We start from the raw sequence: 26,492 nt of genomic DNA on the forward strand, positions 1-26,492 counted from the left end.
AAAACAAACTTTTCTTGACTTAAAATTTATTTTGCTTTAAAATCTCTCATTAACTTACAGCTGTACAATATTAACACCATAGAATAAATTACAATAATATATCCAAGGAATACTTATATACAGCATAAGACATCTTCAAAAAGAAAACATTTGACATTGACATGTTGTGCTCATTTTAAAATGGTGAGTTCATTCCCAGCTTAGTATCAAAATCAAGACGTGCTCGTCTCTGTCGTCGTACAGCAAGCCTGAAATGAAATAATAAACATTGTGAGGATTTGAGAGACTTCTGTTGACATTTTTGTAGCTTTTAAAGATGTGCATAACTTTATCTTGAGAAAAGGGAAAGAGTTGCAAGAAACTTTCAAGAAACCATTCTGTAACTTACCAATGTTGATAACACCATATTTAATAAACTCATTGATATTTTTTTTCTGGAATCACATCTTATTTTATATTAAAATTACCTAACAGTTTATTATAGTTCCTATAATAGAAAATCGAAACATTATAAATGAAAAAGAAGTTCCACATATTAGCTAACCGTACTTTGTAAATAGCTATATACTTCCTTTATAAATCTAATATTCACTACATGTAATCAAGTATAGTCTGGGTTCATGAGAATGAAATGAGTGTTGGGAAATATGTTTATAAAGTTATATTAATCAAGCTATAATAGACATGTTTGACCCTAGAAACATTGACATAAGATCTAATTCACATTAGTTTAGGTGTTTTGAAAAAATTTAACATAAAAGGATAAGTTATCTTTCAAATCGTATTTGCTAAATAAACTTACATTAACAGATACACTAATATTGAAAGAATACAAAGTTATTAGCATTCAAGTTTTAAATAGTTTTGTGAATGTAAAGACATTTACTTAATTTCCCTCTTTTTGGCCAGCTCATTGATGGCCACGATGAAGAGAGGCCAAATACATCCTAAAACCCAGACAGCTGGCACAACATCAGAGAGTGGCAGCGAGGAACCAAACATTGTGTGTCTGACATAGACGTCAGCTAGACAGAACAGCACTTGGGAAAACAGTCTGAAACATTTATAATGTTCAATGAGATGCTGCTTCACATTAGAGCAAATGAGTTGGGGATTGGATTAGAAAGTGGCAAACTAATAGGACTTGATGTAGGGCTTTATTTAAAGGCTGAAATATTTAAATGAAGACTCAGAAAAGATGTGCTTGATTTTCTCAAGTTTTATACTCTACTCTAGGAAATATGTTTTGTTTATTATTTGCTTTTCATACATAATAAGAATAACATTTAGAGTGGATATTAAATATAATGAAAAAGGCAGTTCAAAAACAACAAAATATCTATAGGCCTCTATAAATATATATTTTCACCAGAATTATTTTCTTTTTCAATATGCCACAATTTTCTTTTGAATCGATGTATCAAAACCTTGTAGTCCTGTGAAGAGTAACTTCGTTTCATTTAGCATGACTAAAACCCAGTCTTAATATTTCATATGTGAAACAAAATAGTCTTTCAATCTATAGAGTTTAGCTCCATATTTCCAGGCCACACCAGGCTTAGTGTTGTAATGTGTCATGTATACAAACAGAAATACAAATATACAGGTACTACAACACTCACATAATTCCAGCTGTGATGGACCAGATGACATTTTTAAAAGGTAACCTCTGCCACAGATGATCCTGCCAGTGGACCAAGCTCATAGAAATAACAACTGGGGAATGACACAATAAACGCAATGACAATGTTGCATAAAAAAACAACAACACAAAATGTAAGTAGATGTAAGGATGACACAAATATTTAGGAAACAGATATTTGTGTCTAAATAAATTATGTACATTTGATTTGATATAAAAAGAAACATGTTTCATAAACATATTTTAATTTTTAAAAAAGATAATTAAAAAAAATATTTGCATGACCAGCAATGTTCAAGGCATCATCACAGACATCCTACTGTAAGGGGAGAAACTAGAAAGTGGCAAAAACCTCAAGGACTTAAAAACTCTCATTGCAGATAAAGAAATCAACTGCAAACTAGCAATGAACTACAGTTGTTTGTTATTTTTATAGTCAAATCAATCAAAATTAACAACTTCATATTTCTAAGACTCTTTAGAATTAATATAGAAGATATAGAAGAAGATGGGTAAAAACCTCCATTATATTTATAAAGCTACATAAAGGAAGTGTCCTACTGCTGTTACCTAGGAATATCACAAAGTAAAGGTGAAAGATATTCTGGGCCAACACAATACCCCCTTGAAATTTTTCACTCCAAGATCCGTAAACAGATGTCCCATTATTAACAAGATATGTACTGGAATGAAAGTTATGAGTGAAGATTAATTAGTGGTAGAAACATTATAGCAACTTAATCATGCATATAAATTTTGACAACTAAATCTCTAAAACTATTCTATTAAGTCTTCAATTATAAAGAGAAAAAAATAAAACAAACTTTATCATACAGATCATAACACTTTTCATTGGCTAATCAGCTTTGTGATAACCAGGGTTTTAAAATTTAGCCATCATTTAATAAACCAGCTGATTAAAAAAAACAAAAAAAGAACTTCTCCCTAGTGAATAGATCTAATGTCTTAAGAGATGTCTGAAATGAAGATCTTACCTTTGATCATACAATGAACATTGAGTATGGAGGGAATTTTTACAGAAGGAGAAGAGAACCAAACCAAAACTAACAACTGCTACAATAATTGATGGAAGGAATCGTATACAGAACTGAACTATAAATTCAAGCACCATCTGGAAAAAAATAAATTTAAAATCCTACAGTCAGATAGTGTTAAATTAATTGTATGTGTTATATATAGTATTAAATTAATTGTATGTGTTATATTACTTTATTAACGTCATGATAATTGTATAAATTGATTCAAATTTAAATGAATAAATATAGTTGACTGTCAATACAAACAATACTATGATGCCAAACAAACACAATTAAAATTAGACTTATAAAAGGTAAATGAAACATGTACAAATATACTATGATAACATTGTGGTAATGATTAAATCACCTGTTTATTTATATGATCTATATTTTTTTGTGTGGCTGAAGTCATAGTTCTGGCCTCATTGGGATTGCCCAGAAGTGAAAGACTCAAGGAAGGAATGACAAAAAGCACCACCCAGAGTATCTGTTGGACAGCCATAATGGGAGGTAAGAGGGCCAGACTGCCCACAAGCTGAGCAAGTGACACAGCTAACATACAAGACAGCATCAGGTAGAAACAATTTCTCAAGGCGAATACATAGTGTCTGGACTGAAAGAGTTTATGGAAAATTAATTTTCTTCAGAGAGTGATTTTAAAATTATTTTTAAACATATATAAGAAACATATAATTTTTTAAATTATAATATTAAATAATGTCTCTAATTAATAAACTAATATTGCTGTACACTAGAAGTATAGGGCCAGTCAAGATACAAGACTAAAGTCATGAGTGTAATCAAATTTCTATTTAATTTTATACCAATTTGTAATACAAGCTTAAATAAGATATTAACTACAATATTTCTGCTCACACATTTAATTAGATTGATTAAACTGTCAAGCTGCAACGAAATAAACTAAAAAACATTCTAATTTTACTACTTCACGACAGTAAGTAAATGTAGCTATTTTTAAATTGTACCTCCATAATGAGCTGTATTAGTTTAATATTATCTTCTCTGTGAAAGAACAGATGACAGGGGAGGGACAGGAGCCTTGAAGCTAGTTCAACTGGAGAGTACCCACCATCGTTCCATGGGTTAGAGGTTACAGGCTGTCTGGCACAAAGTTGTGGAAATAGTGGTTCTATAGCGATACTGTAAATAAATTAGGAAAAATATTTTGTGTGTATAACGAGTGCAATACTAAACATAACTTAATCTTTTGGTAATGATCCTGATTAAAAAAAAATGTTAGTGTGACTCACCTACAATCTGCTTGTCTAAATACTGCAGTGTTGACTATATTGAGAGAGCTTCCTAAGACCAAGGCCACTTCCCCATTTTCTTGCATGATTTGAATCATCTCACAAGTAGCTGAAAGAATAAAAATAAGTAAAAGCAAGTAAAAATTATATGTGTCAGGTGCGAATAGCCCAAATTTTTTGTAAAAGAAATTACAAAAGTTATTTCTCTACAAAAGAAGTTTGAAAGTTATATAATATAAAACCACAGGCATATAAATACTAGAATACAAATAGGTATTTGATTTCTATTTACGATTTATTTAGGTAGGAGGTGTTTTACTATTACACACACCAAGTACCAGATTTGTTTCTTCTGTAATGCTATTTGTTAACAGTGTATAGATATAAATTATATCTCTATTTTAGTATATTTAGATCTATATATAAAAATCTAATACAATAGATATAGCCAGTATAAATGTGTTGGTAATATTACATATCTAGAGCTACAAAAATAATCTAACATACAAATCCATAACATTAAAGAAGATTACCCATCACAAATGGAAGTTCTCAATCAGACACAGCAGAAATAAATACCTATTACTGTTAATATTAATAGCAGGAGATGTAGAATCAAATCCAGGGCCTAGATCTAAAGAAAGATGCAACATCTGCAAAAAAGTATGCACCATGAAACAGAAAGCCATTCAATGTGACACCTGCGATGAATGGTACCATGCATCGTGTCTCCATATGAATACACCTGTATATTATGCCTTAAGCAACAAAGACGCATCATGGCACTGTGTACCGTGTGGGTTACCTCAGTTTACATCAGGACTGTTTGATTCCTTTGATGCGGACAGTTCTAACCCATACAACATCCTAAAAACCATCCCAAACCAAACTCACCAACCACTAGCCAGATCCACGCCTGTTAAACCCAAATCTACTAAAATTAATACAACAGCCTCACTAAACAAACCTACTAAAGAAGCAATACCAAAATACCTAAAAACCTTAGTAATAAATTTTCAAAGCATTAGGAACAAAACAGCAGACTTAGAAATTTTATTAGAATGTGAGAAACCAGACATAATTGCAGGAACAGAAACTTGGCTACACCCAGAAATTTATAATGCAGAAATTTTCAATAGTAATTATGAAATTTTTAGAAAAGATAGGGCTGATAATCATGGAGGAGTTCTTTTAGCAATAAAAAAAACACTCTTATAGCAGAAGAAATTACCTTACCTAACTCAAAAAATATAGAATCAACATTTTGTAAAATTAATACCACCTCAACATCCCTAATAATAGGCAGTATTTACAGACCACCAAATTCTAGTTTAGAATACATGCAGGAACTATGTAATCAGTTTACTACACTTAAAGAGACAAATAAAAATGCAGTTTTTTGGATTATGGGTGATTTCAACCTACCTGATATAAATTGGAAAACACTAACCATAGATAAACACCAAAACCTTAAGAACATAAATGAGCTTTTCATAGAAACTTTACACAACCTAAGTTTAGATCAAATCATTAAAAAGCCAACTAGATTAAACAACACATTAGATCTCTTCTTAACCAACAGACCTGGATTAGTAGTTGATTATGATATTATCCCTGGTCTATCAGACCATGAGATCATAAAAATACACAGTCAGATAAAAGCAGTAGCCAATACAAAACCCAAAAGAAAAATCTTACTCAGGCATCGCTTAACCAGGGCAGAGTACCAAAGGACTGGAAAGAAGCTAATATCACCCCCCTATTTAAAAAAGGAGAAAAATCTGACCCAGGAAACTACAGACCAGTATCACTTACCAGCATCACATGTAAAATCCTAGAATACATAATATGTAGCAACATCATAAACCACTTAGACAAACATAATGTCCTCACCCCATACCAACATGGCTTTAGGAAATATAGATCATGTGAAACACAACTAATAGGACTAATTGATGACTTTTCAAAAGGTTTAGATAATAGTGAACAAATAGATGCTATCTTACTAGATTTTTCCAAGGCTTTTGACAAAGTTCACCACCATAGTTTGCTTAAAAAATTAAAATATTTTGGCATTAATGGTCCATTGCATCAGTGGATTAAAGATTTTCTGATAGGGAGAGAACAAACTGTAATAATAAATGGCTCTAAATCAACACCGATAACAGTAAACTCAGGTGTACCTCAAGGAACTTGTCTTAGGTCCACTAAAATTCTTAATTTACATAAATGATTTACCAAATTGCATTACCTCAGGAACTCAAGTCAGATTATTTGCAGACAATTGCATTATATATAGAACAATAAAAACAACACAAGGCACAGATATTTTACAAAGAGAATTAGATGAATCACCTAGAAAAATGTCAGTTGTTAAGAGTAACAAAAAAACTAAAACAAATTAATTCCAATTATCTTATTCATGGCAAACCAGTAACACAGACTAAAAACGCAAAATACCTAGGTGTTATAATAAATGAAAAACTGTCATGGAATCCACATATTGATGAAACTAAAAAAAAAATCAAACAAAGCATTAGGATTTATTAAAAGAAATTTCTATAAAACAAATAAGAACATAAAACTAAAATGTTATTTAACCTTGGTTAGGGCAATAATGGAATATGCATCCTCTGTTTGGGACCACTCAACTCAAGATAACATTAAGAAACTAGAACAGACACAAAATAGAGCAGTGAGATTCATAACAAACGAATATTCACACTTAACTAGAGTAACACCTTTAGTAAAATCACTAAATTTAGAAAGCCTTCAGGACAGAAGACTCAAAAGTAAAGTAGCAACTATACATAAAACACTGAACTATAATCTTCAAATACAAAAACAAAATTTAATAAAATACTCTGAAAGACACAAAGATAAAGGCACATTCCTAGTCCCATATGATAGGACAAATTTGTACAAATATTCCTTCTTCCCTAGTGCTATTAGAGCATGGAATGGGTTGCCTGAGCTAGCCAGGAAAAACAAGTGACTTGGCAGAATTTAAGTCATTGGTTAATATGCATGACTAAATGCATAACGCGTAGGATGTAATCATCTTCTTTTTTGAAGTAACGTCTGTATTATATAAGATAAGATACATATTATAGATGAGAGTAGTAGATTTATGTTAATAAATTAAGTGGAATAGATCTATTGTTCTAGAATTTTAGAATATTTTTTTCCACATCTTGTACAGCACTGCAGACAAACTTACAAAAGGTTTTGCATACACCGTAGTCATGTCACATGTGATTAGTGAAACATTATCTTATCTTATATATTACATTCAAATAAATAGTAAACACATCATTAATCTTCCGAATTTGGCTGCACAATGGATGTGGTTTCAGAATGAAAAAAAAGACTTTGGAAAACTAGGAAAGAAGTTTGAATAGAAACTAATAGTAAGAAACTAAAATAGGAAGGATCTCACTGCCACAAAGTTGTATGATAAGACAATCAGTTCAGCCATGATTGCTGTGTGTAGGAAAATTCTTTCCTTGGACACTTTCTTTATTGACACACTTTCAGCATTAATGCATTTCCTAACTTAAACCTGTTGGCCCATAATTATTATTCTAGCTTTTATATAGCGCTACTTTGTAGCATGCTCAGAGCGCTATAGTCCAATCTCTTTTGTGGACCAGTGAGGTGGAGAGGGGGTATCTGGGAAAAGGTTTTTCCGTGCTGCCTTTAGGTGCTCAGTAAACAAAACTCTGCTAGAGTCAGGTGTCGAACCTCGAGCCCCTTTCATAGGTAGCCAAGACATGCCAAGTTCAAGCGTACTTAACCTCTCGACCACGCTTCCCACTACATGATGGCCATAATGCATATCTACATAGGCCATGTTTCTCTTACCTTCTGGCACACAATCAGTGAAGAGATTCACCAACAAAGGAACATTGTCAACATTCTTGAGATGTGGCCGTATGTTCTCTATACCTCTTGGGAGGTGAGCCTACAGTAAATTCAAAGTTGTTAATTGAAACAAATAATATATTTAACTAGAACATAGAACATTTACAATGAAGTAATATTAGTAACAAATAGAAACGCCAATCTTTTGTTGTAATGAATGAAGAAATGTAGAAATAACAGATTGAAATACAATAGAACAGATTGTAAGCTGCATAGAGAAAGTCTTCCACAAACCATTGTTTAAAGTGATAGATCCATTCCACTAACATGTGAAGTGACAAATTGTAACATTACATTAAAAACTTTATGTATCAATTATTTAATTGATGTCCATAAATAAATACATTACTTGAAAGAAAATATTTTAATATTTTTACAGCATTAAATTTCAATAACAATAATAATACTATGAGTATATTGGTCAATGCACTTTTAAATTAAATATCCTAGTCTAATACTCTGTCAATTATATTAAGTTTAAAGAGGTTATAAATGCATAACAAATGAAGTTGTCATGTTTAATTTAATTAAAAGGGAGACAAAACTTGATTAGAATATAGATCTCATCATTGATTAGGCATGAGGGGAGACAAACTTAGGACATAGGGCTATAAAGTGTTAGCTAATGGTGTTAAAAAAACACTTTGTTAAAAGTATTAAGATGTCCTATTTCAACTATAGCATAAAAGGGAACAAACTTAGGAACATGCAGTTTTTCAATGGCATTAAGGTATATGATAGAGTTGTTTCAGTGTTACACAATGGATATGTTAGTAGATGAACTACAGAAGCCTGCATGCTAGTATTAAAGAAGCAATAGAGTTACATGTTAGACCTAGCCATGTATTTATATATAAGCATTTGAATAAATTAAAGGCTTTGTCAGACAGGAAAAACTCAAAGTTGTAATGTTTAAGATTGGGAAATGTAATGATGTTGTGGAATTCTATTGCATAATAAATAACGCACTTAAGCAATACTTAAAAATGTTTATTTTTTTAAATCTATAAATGTGAGGGATAAACAACTCTTTAGAAAACCTTTTGTTTAAACAGTTACCATAAAACAATCAATTCAATTGTGCAGCTATCTTAGTAGAGTTATGTTTTGCTACACCATTCATTATACAGAACTGAATGTATTACATTAAAAGAAAATAATTTAAGTTTATGTTTTCATTAACTCTTTCTCTCCTAACTGACGATACCATCGTTGATTTGACCTCATTAAATTAAATTAATGTTTAATTTTATAAACTTTACTTTGTGTTCTAAAAAAAGAGCATGCAGTCCCCTTTAATTCTAGACCAACTAAAACATTTCTGATAACAAATGAAAATGTTGTTGAAGCTTAATCATAACAGGGTAGTGAAATAGTAATTAGCAAAATGAAGAATTCCGTCAAAACGTGGAAAAATAATTACAGAGAGAAAGAGTTTATCTAATCTACACTACAGTATCTATTTTACCATTCCACTCATGTACATTATACACATCTCTTGAATAACACAGTTTTGGGGAATTTTTAAAACTACTCTATCAGTAGCTGGAATGTCACAAATTTATTCTCTATTTTTAAAGACTTAATTTCTCAGTAATGGTGGATAGTGAAGAAGCTACTTCGGAATATATTAATGGTAAGGGGAAATTGTTATGGAAATATCTTCTCATAGATATACTGGGTCAATAAAAGGTAGAAATCTCCTGTTGGAGACAAATAAATAAAACTAGTTTTTAACTTTATCACTTATCTAAATAGAAAATTAGAATGATTGATGAGCTAGTATTCTTTATATTTTCTAAATGAGAATAAAACAACTGTCTTAGGACTGAAGCTTAAGATCACACTCTAAACTCAAGTTGTGAATGATAAAACGAATCCATCTTGGATATAGCCAGATGTTAGTCTTTGATCTTCTGCTGAAGAGTTCATGAAAATATCAAGTGTAAGGGAACCAAGGAAATGGTAAGAAATGAAAAACTTGAAATGATCTTTGGCATTCAGGAGGGGGGGGGGGGGGGGGGGGGGGGCAAGTCAATTCTTGATTCAGTTTCTAAATACAACATTCTAATTGGATTGAAATGTTAGATAGTTCCAACAAATGCTAGAATCCCTTCTGTCCTTACTCAAAAGATTTCTAGAATTTGTTTACAGAACATCGAAAACTTAAAAAAGCTTTTAAGGAAAATAACACTAACTGGTAAATTGAAAACAAAATGAAAGCCATGCAAAACAATTGTTTCCCTGAATCCATAACAATGCGTGAAATACCTCTCCTTTAAACTCAGCCCTCCAGTGGCAACTTGGAGCTGCTTCATTCAGTGCTGCAAAATGTTTGGGCTAGGTCACAAAGTAAACAAGATGGAGGCTTAAAACAGTTGTATGGAATAAAGAATAGGAAGAGATTGCATCAGAGATGTTCACTCTTTTACAAAGCCAAACTTAAGTTATCATCTGAAATAAAATTGACTAAGTGTAGGATGTTGTGGCACATCCAATTACTGTTTCAATTGTTTGCAACAATAAACTTTCTGAAACATTCAAAGACAATTGAAGCACAAATTCAACACTTCAAGTCCATTTGTTTTTTGTACTAATGAAAATAAGAAATAAAAGAAAGCAACAACAGCAATTGTCTACAATTAAAAATGTCACTAGCCTGTTAATGCTAAACATTAGAGCAACTAAAATTTCAATTTAAAAAAAAAAAGGTAACATATTGCTAAATAACCAAATTCCATGACTGCTTAACTGCACTTCCTCAAAAGCTTGCCATTAACAACCAAAAAGGTTAGAATATTTGTAATCTGGCATAACTGATTAGGCCCCTAGATTGCTTTTTTTTCTTCTAATTTTGATCCTTTCTATTACAACCCTCACTTGAATAAAATGGAGTTATTGAGTTCAAGTGGTCACCTTTGCAACAACATACACTTATGTGTAGGAAGTATAAATAATCTAGAATGGTTTTCTTTTAGTTTCCGCATGCAATATTAAAAACAATACTAAATATGGGGAAGCTAGATAAACAGAAAAACATAAAGAATAAGAGATGGATCATGCACCTCTGTGAGATGAAAACAAAACACTGCCATTGAATTTAGAGGTTGGAAAAAAAGCACATACAACATGAAGTACATAAAGAGAATGCAATACACAATAACTTCAAATAAGCAGCTCTGCAGGGCGTTACAAATCATTTCCATCATTTTCATATTATAACCATCAAGATTGTGAATGGAATTAGTTGAAGATGTTAATCATGTATTATTGTGTATTGTGTACAGAATGCATATAGTTTAATGTATACAATATAAGTTGATCCAAAGTTTTATTTCAGAAAAAAAGACTACATAAAGAGTGAAGATGTGGTGCTGGTGGTTACCCTATTGTCCAGTGCTCCTGTCAGACTGTCCTCAGTAAACTCTGTAACATAACTGGATGTGTAGCGACTGTCTGACTGAACATCAAAATCTTCATCCTCATCATCATCCTCCAAATCTGACTCTGCCCATGTCCTCTGGCCTTTGCGTGAAACCAGGGGGTGCTTTTCACCATCATCACTATCACTCTCATAATGCTTGTCAGACCTGTTCTGATTGAGACAATCAGGGAGTGTTGATTCTGCATTGTTGTATATAGACATTCCCACATCAGTTAATAATATGCTGTCTTCTTTCACAGAGTCATCTAACACGATGGGGAGAGTGTCTTTGGCAAACTTCACCTGTATTGAATAGAAAATATTCTGAAATCAAACTGCATAAGAAAGCTTACTTTACAACAAATGGTGCAAAATTGTTTCATCAGTATGACATGTTATATCTGATTCTATGCAGTGTGGTATACATCTTGGACTGTTGTTATCATCTTGATGGTCCTTAATTTGAGCATGGCCAGCCATCCTATCACCATGCTAGGTTTTGGGCCTAGTAAGTAATATTTCTAATATCTGAAAGAGCACCTTAAATTTTCAAGTCAAACTACTAACTTATTAGTAAAGGAAAGGACTGCTTGATAAGTAAAATATGAATATATATATATAAGACCTTGCTGACCTCAGACGCAGATGTCAAAAGAGAACTTAAGCTGACAATGGCTTTGACTGCATATCAAATGTGGCAAAATATGAAGGTCGCAATTCAGTACTGCACACATCTTCAATTTTCAAAATCAAAGACAATACTTTATTATTATACCACTAAAGTCTATACTGTGTATGTTTACATAAGAAAACTTGTGTATTTACCTGAACTTCCTGAGTATTGACAAAGCTGGGTGCACTCCAAGTACGAGAAACACTGTTATAGTTAGTGAGTATAGAAGCTGCCTCTTTGGCTCTAACTAAACTAGTAGAGTTACTTCCCAGTGTCTGCCCCACTTTGTCTCCATCTCCACCCCCTGAAGGCTGGCTATTGCCCAGGCAAGACAAATTTCTGCTAGAAGAATTCTGAGAGGCTAGTGACTCAGTAGCCATTAGGGATACATGACAGTTCCATCCTGCTTCTAAGCCCATTTTTTCAGCAAAAACCTGTGGACAAAAATGTATTGGTACATTACTGATTGATTGATATATTGTTCAGTATCCTAATTTTTAAGAAATGTTTGCAGGAATGATTTCTTGAGAGTATTTGTTTTGACTTGTACAGTTAAATCCACAAACAGCAAGAATATCACAAAGTTTGAAAATGAATGACTGAGCCATATTTTCATATATTTAATTCACAATGGAAGATCATTCCAAGTCCTGTCCTCATTGCATTATGAAGGTTCAATGCCAACTTTCTTCTGTGTTACTTAATATTTTCTATCATGTTACTTACTATCTAGACCTTACTCTGAAATTATGTTACATTTTATGTTGTCTTTATTTGGTGCACTAAACTACTCCTAATGTCTTACATAGTACTCACTCGACTTCGAACTTCATTTTCCTTAGAGAAATGCACAAATCTAATGCAAGCAGACTCCAATTTATCTATTAATTGAACAAAGTCCTGAAACATGAAATATTGTTTTAAGAAACAAGAGCTCCAGTTGCTGTTTTTTTCCACATTTAGGGCTAACAATGTACAAACTTAAAGAGCACATAATTAACTTTCTCAGCTAAATGATTTTCTCTGAAAAACCTTTACCTGCCTAGCTTGATACTGTAAAGAGACCATGCCAATGAATGTTTGATGAGACTGAATCATCTGACCAATGCCAAGTTCTTCCATTGAGGAGCTGGGGCTAATATCCAGAAGGGAGTCTACACTATGTGACCTCTGGTGTCCAGTGACCTCATCCTCCCCATCCATGAAAACTCTGAGACATTGACAGATAAATAGAAGCATACAATACAGTGCTGCTCCTATTGCAGAGAAAAGTATGTATATGTAGGTCTGAGTGCTGTTTTGCATATAGAATGTCTTATGCAGTGATTCCCAAACTTTTTCCTTAACAGAACACTTTCTGAGTTAGGGGACACTTTGCTTAGTTTTTTAGAGGTTAATTCACATGGCAGCCTAATAGTTAATTATTGGAAAACCTATTCAGGGCTTCCGGAACACTAGGGTTCTGAGGCACACAGTTTGGGAAACACTGGCCTAATGTATGGTTCTTCTAAGGCTTTTGTGAGCAAGGAAAACAGTTGCTAATAAGAGTCAAGTGAAGAATAAAACATTCTTTGATCTCAACAGAGACAAAAATATAAATGTCAGATTAGGAAGGCAAAGTGAAATATTCTTTGCTGAGTTATTTTCCACAGGGAGAAAGGCTGGAAAATGTACTACAAACTAAACGCTGACAAAAACAAAATATCAATGATGTCAATATAATTCTCAATGTTTTAGTGGACTAAATTGATAAGGTCAAGGCTACATAGCCAAGGTTTTATATTCAAATCCTGATGGATTCTGGATTTCTTTTCTTAAAGAATTAAAAGTATTGCTATAGATTACAATAGACATTGAGTAGATCTTATAAGACTTCACTATGAAAACTCTCATTCAGAATGGCTCACAATCTGCCTGACAGTCAGGGCCTTACATTTTAAACACTTGTCAAGCATTGAACTGTTACAGCTAATTGAAACATACTAGATCTAGTACACACACAAGAGAATGGACCATTGTACTCCCTTATTTTATCACAAGCAGCAATGTGACAAGACCCAACACAGTTTTTATAGCACTACTGTTACTAACACTACTCTCTCCCATCAATTGAAGAGACACTGTTTTTTATACTAGAATTCCAAGTCGAACTTATTTAGCTCATAACTCTAACAAGTGTTATCAGATCAAAACAAGCCTTTCAATAAAACTGTGTAACCTCTAGAACCAAGGCTAGGTTATTAGAACTAGTAAATTAATTGCCGATCAGTCAAAACCACCAAGTTTTAAAGTGGATACCTACCCAGCATCTTCACCGTGAGCTACTTTGGTTGTGCTTGGACTCTCCATAAGCTCAGTGTACACATCACTTGACCAGTGGTCAATTGACTTAGGCAAAGGTTTATATGCAAAAGCTGTACAGTAAGCAATCATAGAGTTGCGATGATAGAAATCCAAAACTTTTTTCCTGGAAAGAAAAAGTGCATAGCAGGGTAATACAACTCTAAGTAACAAAAGAAAATGTCAATAAATAGATGTTTAAATAGTAAAGGCTGTTTTTACAACATGATTTATAAAGAACATAAATAAATAAATAAATATAGAGAACTTTAGAAAAGTAACATAAATGCTTTAAGGGTTTAAAGTTTTAAGCTTATAGTTTAAAAGAAATCTTTCCTTTTTTTTCAATGGTAAATGACATTTACTGGGATATTATTCAATTTTCACTTCAAAGAATAGTACCAAATATCTGAAGTGTTAAATCTGGCAATGGTGGCAGACTTCAGGACAGATCATATTGGTTGTGTCATTTATGTAAGTCATGCTGGAGTGGGGTTAGAAGAGCATGTTTAGTTTAGCTGTTTTGTTCCTTATGTTCTAAAATATGTTGTATATTTTATATGTATATATTTTACATGTGATCTTGGCTTGTAAAATGTTTTACATGTTTTGGATGTTCCTTTAGAGTTGAAGATAATCTACATCCTAGCTCAAACCTCCCGCAGGATGACAGGGGAAGGCAGCGGGCATGGTATGAACTTGGGACCATTGAGACAACCAAACCACAGTCCAGCATGCATACTACAAGAAAAGACGGCCATATTGTCAAAAATGTATTGGGTCTTTTACCGGTCTATTTCTGTTAATGTTTGCAGATCAGTTCCATTCCAGGCATCAGTACAGCAGTCTAAAACTAAATCTCCTGTACCCTGGGTCATCAGCTGGCACATACCTAGATAAAAATGTTTCAACACTTATGTAGTCTGATAAAACACACAAACCATAAACTATAGGTCACTTTGTATGACATGGAAGTGAAAGATAAATATGGGGTTTCCTTATGAGGTCTTTTCAGTTCCAGAATCCATGGTTTCTACGAGGAGTTGCATTATCAAGACTGCAAGAAGAACAACTAGTTTCAAGGTGTCATTCATCTTTTCTGTTCACACAGAAAGAAGACACTTTCTTTAATCTGATTAGAATTGTCAAAGATGTCAGGAGGCATAGCCCATTATTGCATGAAAGGAATTTCAGACTTGTTTCAATGCTCAATACTGAGCACATTATGACAGTCAATGTTTAACTGTCTATGACAGTCAATGTCTAACTGTCTATGACATACAATTAGTCTAACAGATTATATATGACATACAAATAGTCTAACAGTCTATGACACATAATCAGTGTAACAGATTATGACATTTGTTTGCAAAATTTTTTGCATGTTTCAGATGTTCCTTCAGAGTTGAAGATAGTTTACTTCCTAGTCCAAACCTCCAGCAGAATGTCAGGGGATGGGAGTGGGGAGGGTATGAACCCGAACAACAGACCAGCCTGCATACAGCACGACCAGGCTGCCATCCATACAAGTCTAACAGTCTATGATATGCAATCAGTCTCAAGATTATGTGTGTCATACAATTAATATTATACTTGCATACTTGTAGGCTTACAAGTGACTGACTTACCTGTGAGCTTGTCTTTAACAACCACTGACACTTGATTAGGCATGGGAATTTTATGTTGGATAAAAGAACGAGCTCTATTTTGTTTTTCTCTTTCAGCTTCTTCATGAGGCTGTCAACAGTGGGACATTAGATCAGTGTAAACATTATCACCATTATTTCTTTTTAACTCATTAAAGAAAACCTTAACAATAAATCTCATTATTCTATAGCTTTTCTAATTCTGTCCGTAGTATAAAGACAATGCTTATGTTTTAACAGATGTGGTGGGTGTACCAATTATCCTATACTTAGGACAACCAGATGTTAAAAAAATTTGTTTAAAATGACGATTGTGCAACAAAAACACTCCTCAGAAGCAATCAAAGATTTACTGCTATAGTGGATAATACTTGACAACAAACTGGCATTCAAAATAGACAACAGAAAACACAACTGGGTTTTTCTAGCTACATAAGACTATGTTATATTCTTTAATCTTCACATGCAATAAACTATTTAATATCAAAGAAAAAAGTAGGACAGTACACAGCATTAAAGATTTTAAACATGTAATTCTAAAATAAAAATCTCTAAATGTTTCCATTTTTTTAAAATGCTTACCACTTGACGGTAAACACCTAAGGTTGCCTCATGTGTAAAAATATTTACAGCGTCATACATAAAGCCGATTTCCCGAGGCAGGAGGCAAAGACATCTGCCATGGAAATAAAAAGAGAGTTATTTACCTTTCATAAGTCTGCATAAAGTCTTACATTCACATACATCACCATATTATTTAGTTGTATTTTTTTGAAAGTATGAAACAACTAGCCACCTTCTGTTAACAACAGCCACTGTGTCTTTCTTTTCTCTGGCTGCACAAGAAACATGATCAGTGAATTGAGTATACCATTCTGTTGTTTTGGGACTGCACGTGTTCAGTAAAATACTCAAACCCTTAAAATGAAAATTGTATGTAAAAAGGTTTTTAGTATATTATATAAATGAAATTCCTCAGGGAAGTATAAAAATTTTATCATAAATACTTTTTTTTCAATCCCTTTCCATCGAAATAAAACCTTTTAATTGAATGCAATATAAAATTGAAATTATCAATATAAATTAAAATGAGTACTTAAATTTGATTTTAAAACTAAAATTTCTATAAACTTAAACTATACCGGTATGCTTAAAAAATAATATATAAAATCACCAGAGGTTTCAAAGCTGGGAGATGGTCCTTCCAATTGGGGTCATCAAAAGAAACACCAAAAGCATCCTAGTGAAACATTTAAATGCGTTGAGTTGAACTAAATTTATTTTGACATTTACAATGGATGTGCACACCATAATTTTATAAGTAACTAAAAAGGCATTAAGACATAACATCACAATCATTAGTGTTGAGAGGAGGAGTGGCTCGGAGGATATTCCAGCTACCGTCGCCTCAGCGTGGCGCCTCCGTGGATACGTCCGCCAGGGGATGCGGATAGGCTAAGAATGGTAGCGCACATAGCTCTCAGTGAGCTACCACTAGTACGGTCGAGAGACTGTACACTGCACGTGGTAGGGATGTAACAAAGGCTTGCTAACCCGTCCAACCCCCCACTGATTCGTTCCCCAACGGGGGCCATACGCGCTGTGATGGACCCTCGCACGGGTTCGGTGGGACATTATAGGCATACGAAAGGCCCCCATGCGGCTCGGCCTCCGGCCTCGCATAAGAGGGGGATACTCGTGTGGGGCTCAAGGGGGTCGTGTCCAGCGACATACCGGATGAGAGTACATGATCGTTTCGGATAAGCGGGATTTCGGACAGAGGGATTGGTGAAGAGCCGATGCCTCATCCTGGCCATGGATAAAAGCCTTTCCTTGGTCAAGAGGTCCATAAAAGGGAACCGGAGGTTCTCGGACCTTCAGGACATCTGTCTCAGGAGGAGTGGCTCGACCAATGGGCATCAGGAAGCACAGGCAGAGCTATGTACAAAGAATTGACCATGTCAAACCACCTGGACAGTATCAATTTCCTCCTCTTCCAAGAGCAATCTACAATCTTCCACCTAAAAACAGGACACATCCCTAAAAATTATTATCCTAACAAAATAATGTCCACTCTTCCCACAACAGACACTGCACCCACCCTAACAAAACTGTGAATCATTTCCTCTTTGAATGTCCCATTTTAATCCACTTTAGGCAGACTATCACTACAGCCCATTATAACCAACACTCTGAATTGCAGTACAGACTAGAAAAGAGCCTATAGCTGGCTAGAAGAAGAAAAAAACAGGAGGAAAGAGAAATAAAAAAGTTACCCTTAATTTGGCTGTATCATGTGTCATATCTAGAACTTCAATATTAGATGAAGGATCACTATCTGTAAACATTCAATTTTCAACATTTACAATTTCGTCTACATTAGAACCATTAAGCATTCATATACTGAGCATAAAGCATAACCTAGATCAATCAACCGTTACATTAAGATACTGCTAAAAGGATATGTTCAAATCAACAGTTCCCATCACCTGAGTTGAGCTTGTGTCGACCTTTACGTTTCTTTGTCTTTTTGTCAATCTTTCCAGTTTTGTCTTCATCCTCATCTTCCAGGGGTTTTTGTTTTGTGGCTGAAGAGAAAAAGAAAACTTTCTCTGCTGACGGATTTGGCCAGGAAAGGATTCCCTTCTTGTCCACACAGCACAGAGCCTGTGAATGGCATTTTGTTGATCAAATATTTAATATAATAACAGCATTTGCTCTTTGGTTAACTAATGTAGACACCTAATGAAATATAATCATAACTTACATTTGAAATAAACAATAACACAATGTTAATGGAAAACTGCAATCAAGTTTGTGGATAATTCAGAAATGTTTTAGAACATGAGGATTGGATTATTTTTTTTAGAATTGTAACACTTTTTATTAATTATATTTACATATACAAAAGATTACTAGAACTTTAAATAAAAACTTGTTTTATAGTTAATATTATTTTAAAGACTTGCTTTATATCAGTTTAAAAAAATGTACAAAGTGCAATATTTACATAAATCTTAATGTACCTACTACAGTTATATTCTGAAGGAGACTATTTTCTGTACCAAACATAAAAGCAACCATTAGATACACTCACCGTGACATTGCCCAAAGCATGAAGCATTTCAAAATTTGGACATATATTGGGTTTATTTCCCCAGAACATCTTCCAAGATCTTTTGAAAATTTCAAGTCGGTTAATATTAATGTCAGCATTCTTGACTGTAATGTTGCTGCAGCTACCTAAACTTTCTGAAGAATCTTTGAAGTCCTGGTCATCAAAAAAAAAAAAACAGAGATATATTGAAATAAATCTTAGTTACACCATTTAAAACTCTACTCATCAAACACATCAATGTATCTTAAAGATCTAACATACTATCATAAACAGAGGCACCTTTATTTCCTGGTATTTTCTTTGAAGGCTTATAAGACAATGTAAAGGCTGTTAACCAGAGAGATTATTGCATTTGGCATAAAACAAACAAACTGATAAAATGCTGTGTTGTGTTAGACAGCATAATTTTTTGCAAATAGTTTATAATTTTTATATAAGTAAACAAATAATAAAATCAAACAGTTTTTCATCTTTTTAACAGCAATTTAACTTAGTATATTACAGTAATACAGCCTACCTTAAGTGAACGATAAATGTCATGTACAGCAAAGATGTGAGATTGACCAATTGTATTGACAACAGTCCAAAAAAAGGGTAATAAAATTGGCAAAAGTGGAAAGCTTCCATGTATCTATACAAAAGACATAGCAGAAAAATAAGAATGACATATAATGCTTATTAGATGTTGCATTTGTTTAGTTGACTTAAGTCAATAGACTAACTAATAACATGACTGAAGAGTGTAACTCTATGGACTCTACCTGTAGTATCAATAACATCTCTGTCCAATGGCCACCATGTCTGTCAATGTAAATATGTCTGAATATGTTGATCACTAAAAAAAGTATCTGACAAGAAAAAGCAATGATGTATGTTAACCCAAAAACAGATCTGGTTGTTTCATGAAGAGCACAACCATAATAATAAAGATAAATTAGAATAGAATGACCAAAAAAAAACAATTTCTAGAATTATTAAAAGATTGAGAGGTACATTTCAAATGACATTCTTTGCTATAATGTTCACACAGTATTTCTTATTGAGTGCTTGTTTTATAAGATTTAAAGTATTATATATTGTATGAATGTATATTTATACATTAATTGATGAATAATATTCTTATGTATATTGTTATAAACCTGGTGGAGGCACACATGGGGGTAGTGGTGTGTGTATGTGTAGTCAGCCGACGCTAATCGCCCCAGGCCAGCGCTAGACGAGCGGTCAACCGTGACTAGTTATGACGGTCGGCCAAGACGAGTGTCAACACGATGGTTCTGGAAGGATCAACATCGTGAACAGAGCTCAGGAGAGTCACGAGGGTTGTAGTCATCTGACCACCCAGAATGGTCCAGTGATGTTCTGCATGGTTCTAGAAGGCCAGCAGGGAGTACGGAGCATTACGACGGTTCAGTGCGGAGTACTATGAAGTACAGTTGAGACGAACGGCGTCTTGATCTTGGTCTGTGATCAACCACCCAGAATGGTCCAGTGACGTTCTGCACAGTTCTAGAAGGCCAGCAGGGACCCTATATAAAGAGTGGAGGTGACACAGTCAAGACGGTTAAGAGCCCGGTTCACTGTAGTCCGGTCGACTACAGCACAGTTCAGTGTGGTTCAGCACGGAGCATTACGACGGTTCAGTATGGAGTACTATGAATTACAGTTGAGACGAACGGCGTCTTGATCTTGGTCTGTAATCGAGTCCGACACAACAAGCCTAGTGTGTGAAGTCAGTCTTGAACTGTTGGAATGAGACGGAGAGGCCAGTGCAAGAGTTGACACGTCGGTACGGTGTTGGAGAAATAATTGTACAGCCGGTGTTACGTGTTGCCAATTGTTCAGTATTGACTGTTATTTATTGGACATTAAACTGATACGTTACTTTGGAGCCCTGAGTTGTCAAGTTCTTTAAGTTGGTGGTGTATTGTGCAGTTTGCAGAGAGCCTGGATAGTGAGATTCGTAACAATATAATAAATTTTGATAAATTTTTTATTTTCTTATTTGAATTTATAAAATATACCTATTAAAGCTGGGCGGACTCAGAGGTGCTCTAAAGATCCCGAAATTAAAAAATCCCCGGTTTGAAAACCAAGCACTTTACTACTTAGCCACCACACCTACTAATAGGTATTCTGAAAGAAACTGAGTCAACTCACCAAAGTCAGAGGCAAAATTCTTCTCTCTAACCAGACAGTGCAAATAGTATAGCGCTCATTTTCTAAAAAACTTAACTGTTTGCTGAAATTTTCTTGTAACATACATCTGCAGATAGAAAGAATTTTTTATTATGGAATAAAACAATGAAAAACTTAAATCTTTAACATTAAAAATATGAGAGAGAGCGAGACGACACACAAACACACATACAGATGAATAACTAAATACAGATAAATAGATATAATAAGAAGCTGATCTATAAAAATATCTTTAGTCTATGTTTGTGGACTCTTACAAATGTAAATCAGACAGTGAATGTTTGATGATGATATTTTTTAAATATGGCCCTTCAAACCACAACCTACAATCCTTGAAAAATTATATGAATAAAAAAAACTTTTTTTTTTATACTTCATTGGCCTCCTTCAGTCGTAGAATGACTATAGTTCATCTCAGAGCACACTTCCTCATGTGGCTGCGGAGCCCTATTTTGGAGTCCACAGATAGCGCAGGTTAAGGTGGCTTTTACTTCGGTGGTAGAGAAGCTGGCCGTTTTTCGCATTCTACGTTTTTCTTCCTGAGCTGAGACCCATGTACTTTCACTGTCCATAGCTTTCTTGGTCACTGTCTCTCTCCATCTGTTGCGGTCTAGAGCTATGTCTTCCCAATCGTCAGTATTGATGTTCACTGATTTGAGGCCATGTTTTATTACATCTATGTAACGGAGGTGGGGGCGACCAGTTTTTCTTGTGCCAGTCGCGAGTTGACCATAGAGGATGACTTTTGGGATGCGCTTGTCCTCCATCCGGCGAACATGTCCAAGCCAGCGCAAGCGGCATTGTCTGAAAGCTGTAAAGATGCTGGGAATATGTGATCGTGCAAGGATCTCAGTATTGCACACTTTTTCTTTCCATGTGACATTCAAGATCCTACGGAGACATCTCATATGGAATGAGTTCACTGCTGTATGGCAGTGAATCATGGACCACCTACGCAAAGCAGATGAGAAAACTGAACTCATTCTATTTATTATACTAAGATACTTTTAATGCTGACAACATATTTTTGTTAATTGCCAGCCTCAGCAACAGATAAATCTTAGCAAATTACTACATAAAATCTCACCAAAGAAAAGATTGATTAATTCTTCCCAAGTAATAGATCAATAATGCCATAAGAGATAAAGAAAAAAAAAAGCTTGTCTAGGAAAATGCTTATAAGTTATATAAAATACAAGGTTTGAGTGTAATAAAATTCTTTACAAAGAAAAGCTACAGATAATAATAATATACAGAAATAATGACCAGAATAACAAAAACCTGAAGTTGTTCGTGATTGGTGTTTCCTTTAACACAAATTTCTTAGTGCTGAGAGGTTTTCGGGGTTGTGGTCCTTCTCCTTTCTCTGGCTGCGGATCAGTAAAATAGATTTCTCCCTCTTGTAAAACTATGTCATCCTAAAGAGCAAACATGAAAAAGAAGCTACTAAGTTTGTGTGTGTGTAAGTGAATATAGTGGGTCTCTTCAATGAGCATAAATTTCAAGTCTTTCACTGTTGATAAATTTACCTCTAAAGATTGACAGTGCCCTGGAGCTGGATGTCCTGGTCTCATGACAATCACGTCACCAGAGACAAGCAGGGGATTGGGTAGATTGACAAGTTTGTTATCACGACAGCACCATTGTAAGGATATGCACGGGGACATCGGAGTGTGGAGATGTGGGTAACAGTCATCATCAAAGTTGTGTTGGATGATTGCCTCTTAAAAACAATGGCGACAAGAAAAATTTCATTCAGTTTACTTTAGACCACTACTAAATAACTTATTGATTACAACACATGCTGTATGTTACTTACCTTGTAGAACTGATAAAAATTTCCTTTTTAGCCCAATCTCATTTGCATCTTGTCGTTTGATTCTGAGTCCAATGAGTAACATGTTGAACATGAATGACAGTATTAGAAACAGAGCCTCTACAACAAGCCAAGTTCTACTTCCTGATGAAAACCTAAAACAAAAGATGTTAATATTGAGTATCAATGGACAACACTGTATAGCTCATTTTAACATTATATGTCAAGGAAACTAAGTGACAAGCCAACTAGATTTGTTACTACACTAAAGTTTTTAAACAGAAAACCCATCATAAAGTTATCCACCAGGTGAGATCATAGAGTGAGTGTGTTATCCAAAGCTATTTCTTTTTAACAACTCAGTCCTGACATTATATATTATATAGTTCCTCCATCTTGATAAAAGATGAGCACAATATCATATCCTACGAGTTGTTGAGTGTCTCTTTATAGCTCTTGTGTTGACCCTTGTGAACACTTTCCAGCGCACAGTTTTTTAAAAAAAGGGATTTGGTGAATCAATTTTCACAAATACAGACTACATGTCCATCGCAAGATGGTTTTGACATTATACAAAACATTAATATTTTTGTGTATCTTTGTTACTATGGATATAAAAAAAATTAAGATGGTTGAAAACCTAATGAGAAAGTTTAAAAAAAATAAATTTACATGTTTTCATCCTGAAAATATTACAAGTATCGTTATGGATTTTTTTTTACCACTGCAACGATTTCCATAATAATTGGATACGTTTTTATTGACTGAATATATTTACTGACCTATCCCATTGCCACAAAAGGTTGTATATGAGAAAACTAGATATAGATAAGTAACAAGTTTATTAGGAGTTTTCCTCTAAGCCCTAAATAGTGAATAATCAAGATGTTGTTAAAATACTATTGTAATTAATTATTTTTCATCTGATAAATTAACCCTTACCAGAGTTAAAAGTAATAAATGGCTACTAATATAGGCCATTTAAATGAACCTGATGGTTAATTTTTTTAATTTTTTTTATTCTTTTAAGGGGAAAAGGGGTGGTGGAACAGATGTGTTTCCATCGGATATTCAGATGTTACAATATCTTAATATAAAAGAGAAACTAACTAGCTAAAATTTAATAATTACTTGTCAACATCTTCCATAGAAGCAGCCACAAGACAAGCCACAGCCATAGACAGAATAACCATGGCTGAGACTGGTGTGTACAATGATGACCGGCTCACAAGCAGCGACATAAACCTCTGCCATCTCCGGCTTGCTAATATTTTCTCTTGCTCTAACAAAAGTTCATCAATTTCATCCTTTAGCTTTTGAAGAGCGAAAACTGTACTTAAGCCAGTCATTATTTCTTTTCACTCTTCTATGTTCTGCAGAAGGAAAGAAGACATGGAACAAATTAGCACACATTTGCACACAGAATTCAAATGGTCAAACTAGCTATGGAATATTTCACTGTTGCTTAAAAGTTACTAAGGAAACACTGAAAAATGTATGCATCAATAAAAGTTTTTAAATGCACAGCAAAAGACATTGGATAATGTTTATATTAGATAATGAATTAGATGTTTAACAATTTAAAAAGTTAAATTGTATAATTTTTTTATAAGTTTCTAATGTTCATTTTGTAAACTTTCATATAACAAGAGCTCATCATGTCTCATCCAGAACAGGAACAATAGCACATGAATGAAGGCAGATGAGTATAGGTATGTTATTAATTTTTAAAATTTATTAAATGAAAATTCTGAATATGTTTATTTTGCTAAAGATTTTCATAGTTATCGTTCTTTGTTAGGAAATAGACGCTCTTCGTTTAATACATTCTAGCTCAAGCTTCCTGCAAGAAGACAAGGATGAAACACATAAGTAAGATGAAACACATAAGTAAGATGAAACACATAAGTAAGATGAAACACATAAGTAAGATGAAACACATAAGTAAGATGAAACACATAAGTAAGATGAAACACATAAGTAAGATGAAACACATAAGTAAGATGAAACACATAAGTAAGATGAAACACATAAGTAAGATGAAACACATAAGTAAGATGAAACACATAAGTAAGATGAAACACATAAGTAAGATGAAACACATAAGTATTAAAAATAACTCATGAACTTGGTGACAACAGTCAAAAGTGCATAATTAATGGCTGAATAACCATCCATTTCTTTATCATTAAAACAAAATATACATATACAGGGGTGCAAAAAAACATTGCTGTGCAGTTAAGAATGTTTTAGTTAGTTTGTTTTTTTTTTAGAGTGATTGTTCTTTGTTTTGATAGTAAATTTTATGCAGAAACAACAGTTGTTTTTTTTTTTTAAAAGACAACATTGTGTTAGTGGTTCCTCTTTTAGAGTTTAATTTGCTGGACCCGAAATAATATAAATTACACTATTTCTTAGTGCATTTGTTAATCTTTTATGACATTTGATATGACAAAATGTGTGTAGTTTTGTGACTTTTAAATATTTATGGATTAAATGTATAATTAAAGGGTTAAAATTTCAGTACATTGTTTCTTTATGAATTTTTATATATTTTCTTTTTCCTTACTCAGTTTAAACTTATTAAAAACAACATTTTCTCAGTAATTTCTTTATATTATTAGCCAATTCATATTTCTTTAAAACAAAGTAAAATTAGTTAGATTATAAAATGAAATGTTCAAGCCAAAACAATTTACACTGAAATACTTGAAACCTGTACTTATACATAGGATTAAAATGAAAGTACATCATAATTTTTTTTTCAGTCATTGGACAGCAACTTTTCAGACACCTGGTATATTATATAAAGTTAAAAGGTAAAAAAATGTTTAAAGAAATATATATAAATATATATAATAATAATATTACCTTAGAAAACTATGTGTTATAACATTGGGCATACTAGATCTAGAAACAACGTCAGATATAGATCTATTAAATGTTGTCATCATAAATGTCTGAACATGAAAAAGAAAGAATAATTAATTTGTTTCAAAGCTCATTTATTAATGAAATGGTAACAAGCAAAAACAAAAAATTAAAAACGAAGTTTATCTTTCCCTTTATAAATCTAAGCTAGTGTTTCCAAACTTATGGCATACATGCACCCTTTTTATAATTTTTGTAACGCTGAGTACCCTCCCCCAGGCATGGATGTGTTAATGTTAAATGTTATCCATTTATTACTATAGACTAACTAAGACTAAGACTGCTTTATTGATCCTTATGGAAATTTGTTGTGATTACAAGGGCTCTTTTCTCATATAAAGACAACACAACAGAAAAATACACATAAATACAACAGACAACATAAAGAGTTCATTCAGCGACTACACACAGGTATCTTGATGCATTTCATGTTCCCTGATCAATGAGTGGCGGTGATAGAGTCTGACC

At 33.5% G+C, this 26,492-nt stretch overlaps 1 protein-coding gene across 4 annotated transcripts in view; it reads right to left on the reverse strand.

The window, feature by feature from the left end:
• Positions 1-20: 20 nt before the first annotated feature.
• Positions 21-26,492, reverse strand: part of LOC106069838 (transmembrane protein 94-like) — a 28,857-nt gene continuing 2,385 nt past the window's right edge. For 2 of the 4 annotated variants that reach the window (XM_056019882.1, XM_056019883.1), the window contains 31 exons: positions 25,965-26,053; positions 24,225-24,466; positions 23,097-23,248; positions 22,807-23,000; positions 22,559-22,695; positions 21,239-21,344; positions 19,840-19,926; positions 19,596-19,709; positions 19,058-19,231; positions 18,450-18,627; positions 18,237-18,298; positions 17,135-17,200; positions 16,757-16,878; positions 16,543-16,636; positions 15,943-16,051; positions 15,104-15,206; positions 14,277-14,441; positions 13,013-13,184; positions 12,791-12,874; positions 12,127-12,408; positions 11,263-11,604; positions 10,149-10,217; positions 7,818-7,917; positions 3,954-4,062; positions 3,669-3,843; positions 3,050-3,295; positions 2,638-2,774; positions 2,213-2,325; positions 1,623-1,716; positions 887-1,054; positions 23-248 (listed from right to left, as the gene is read on the reverse strand). In XM_056019882.1, the coding sequence (XP_055875857.1) occupies positions 176-248; positions 887-1,054; positions 1,623-1,716; positions 2,213-2,325; positions 2,638-2,774; positions 3,050-3,295; positions 3,669-3,843; positions 3,954-4,062; positions 7,818-7,917; positions 10,149-10,217; positions 11,263-11,604; positions 12,127-12,408; positions 12,791-12,874; positions 13,013-13,184; positions 14,277-14,441; positions 15,104-15,206; positions 15,943-16,051; positions 16,543-16,636; positions 16,757-16,878; positions 17,135-17,200; positions 18,237-18,298; positions 18,450-18,627; positions 19,058-19,231; positions 19,596-19,709; positions 19,840-19,926; positions 21,239-21,344; positions 22,559-22,695; positions 22,807-23,000; positions 23,097-23,248; positions 24,225-24,442 (4,245 nt within the window). In that variant the 5' untranslated portion in view covers positions 24,443-24,466; positions 25,965-26,053 and the 3' untranslated portion in view covers positions 23-175. Of the gene's footprint in view, positions 249-886; positions 1,055-1,622; positions 1,717-2,212; positions 2,326-2,637; positions 2,775-3,049; positions 3,296-3,668; positions 3,844-3,953; positions 4,063-7,817; positions 7,918-10,148; positions 10,218-11,262; positions 11,605-12,126; positions 12,409-12,790; positions 12,875-13,012; positions 13,185-14,276; positions 14,442-15,103; positions 15,207-15,942; positions 16,052-16,542; positions 16,637-16,756; positions 16,879-17,134; positions 17,201-18,236; positions 18,299-18,449; positions 18,628-19,057; positions 19,232-19,595; positions 19,710-19,839; positions 19,927-21,238; positions 21,345-22,558; positions 22,696-22,806; positions 23,001-23,096; positions 23,249-24,224; positions 24,467-25,964; positions 26,054-26,492 lie in introns of all 4 variants that reach the window. The other 2 variants (XM_056019885.1, XM_056019884.1) reach the window with 2 other exon arrangements.

This window comes from Biomphalaria glabrata, chromosome 2 (assembly GCF_947242115.1).
Source record: "Biomphalaria glabrata chromosome 2, xgBioGlab47.1, whole genome shotgun sequence".
Lineage (NCBI taxonomy): Eukaryota > Metazoa > Mollusca > Gastropoda > Planorbidae > Biomphalaria > Biomphalaria glabrata.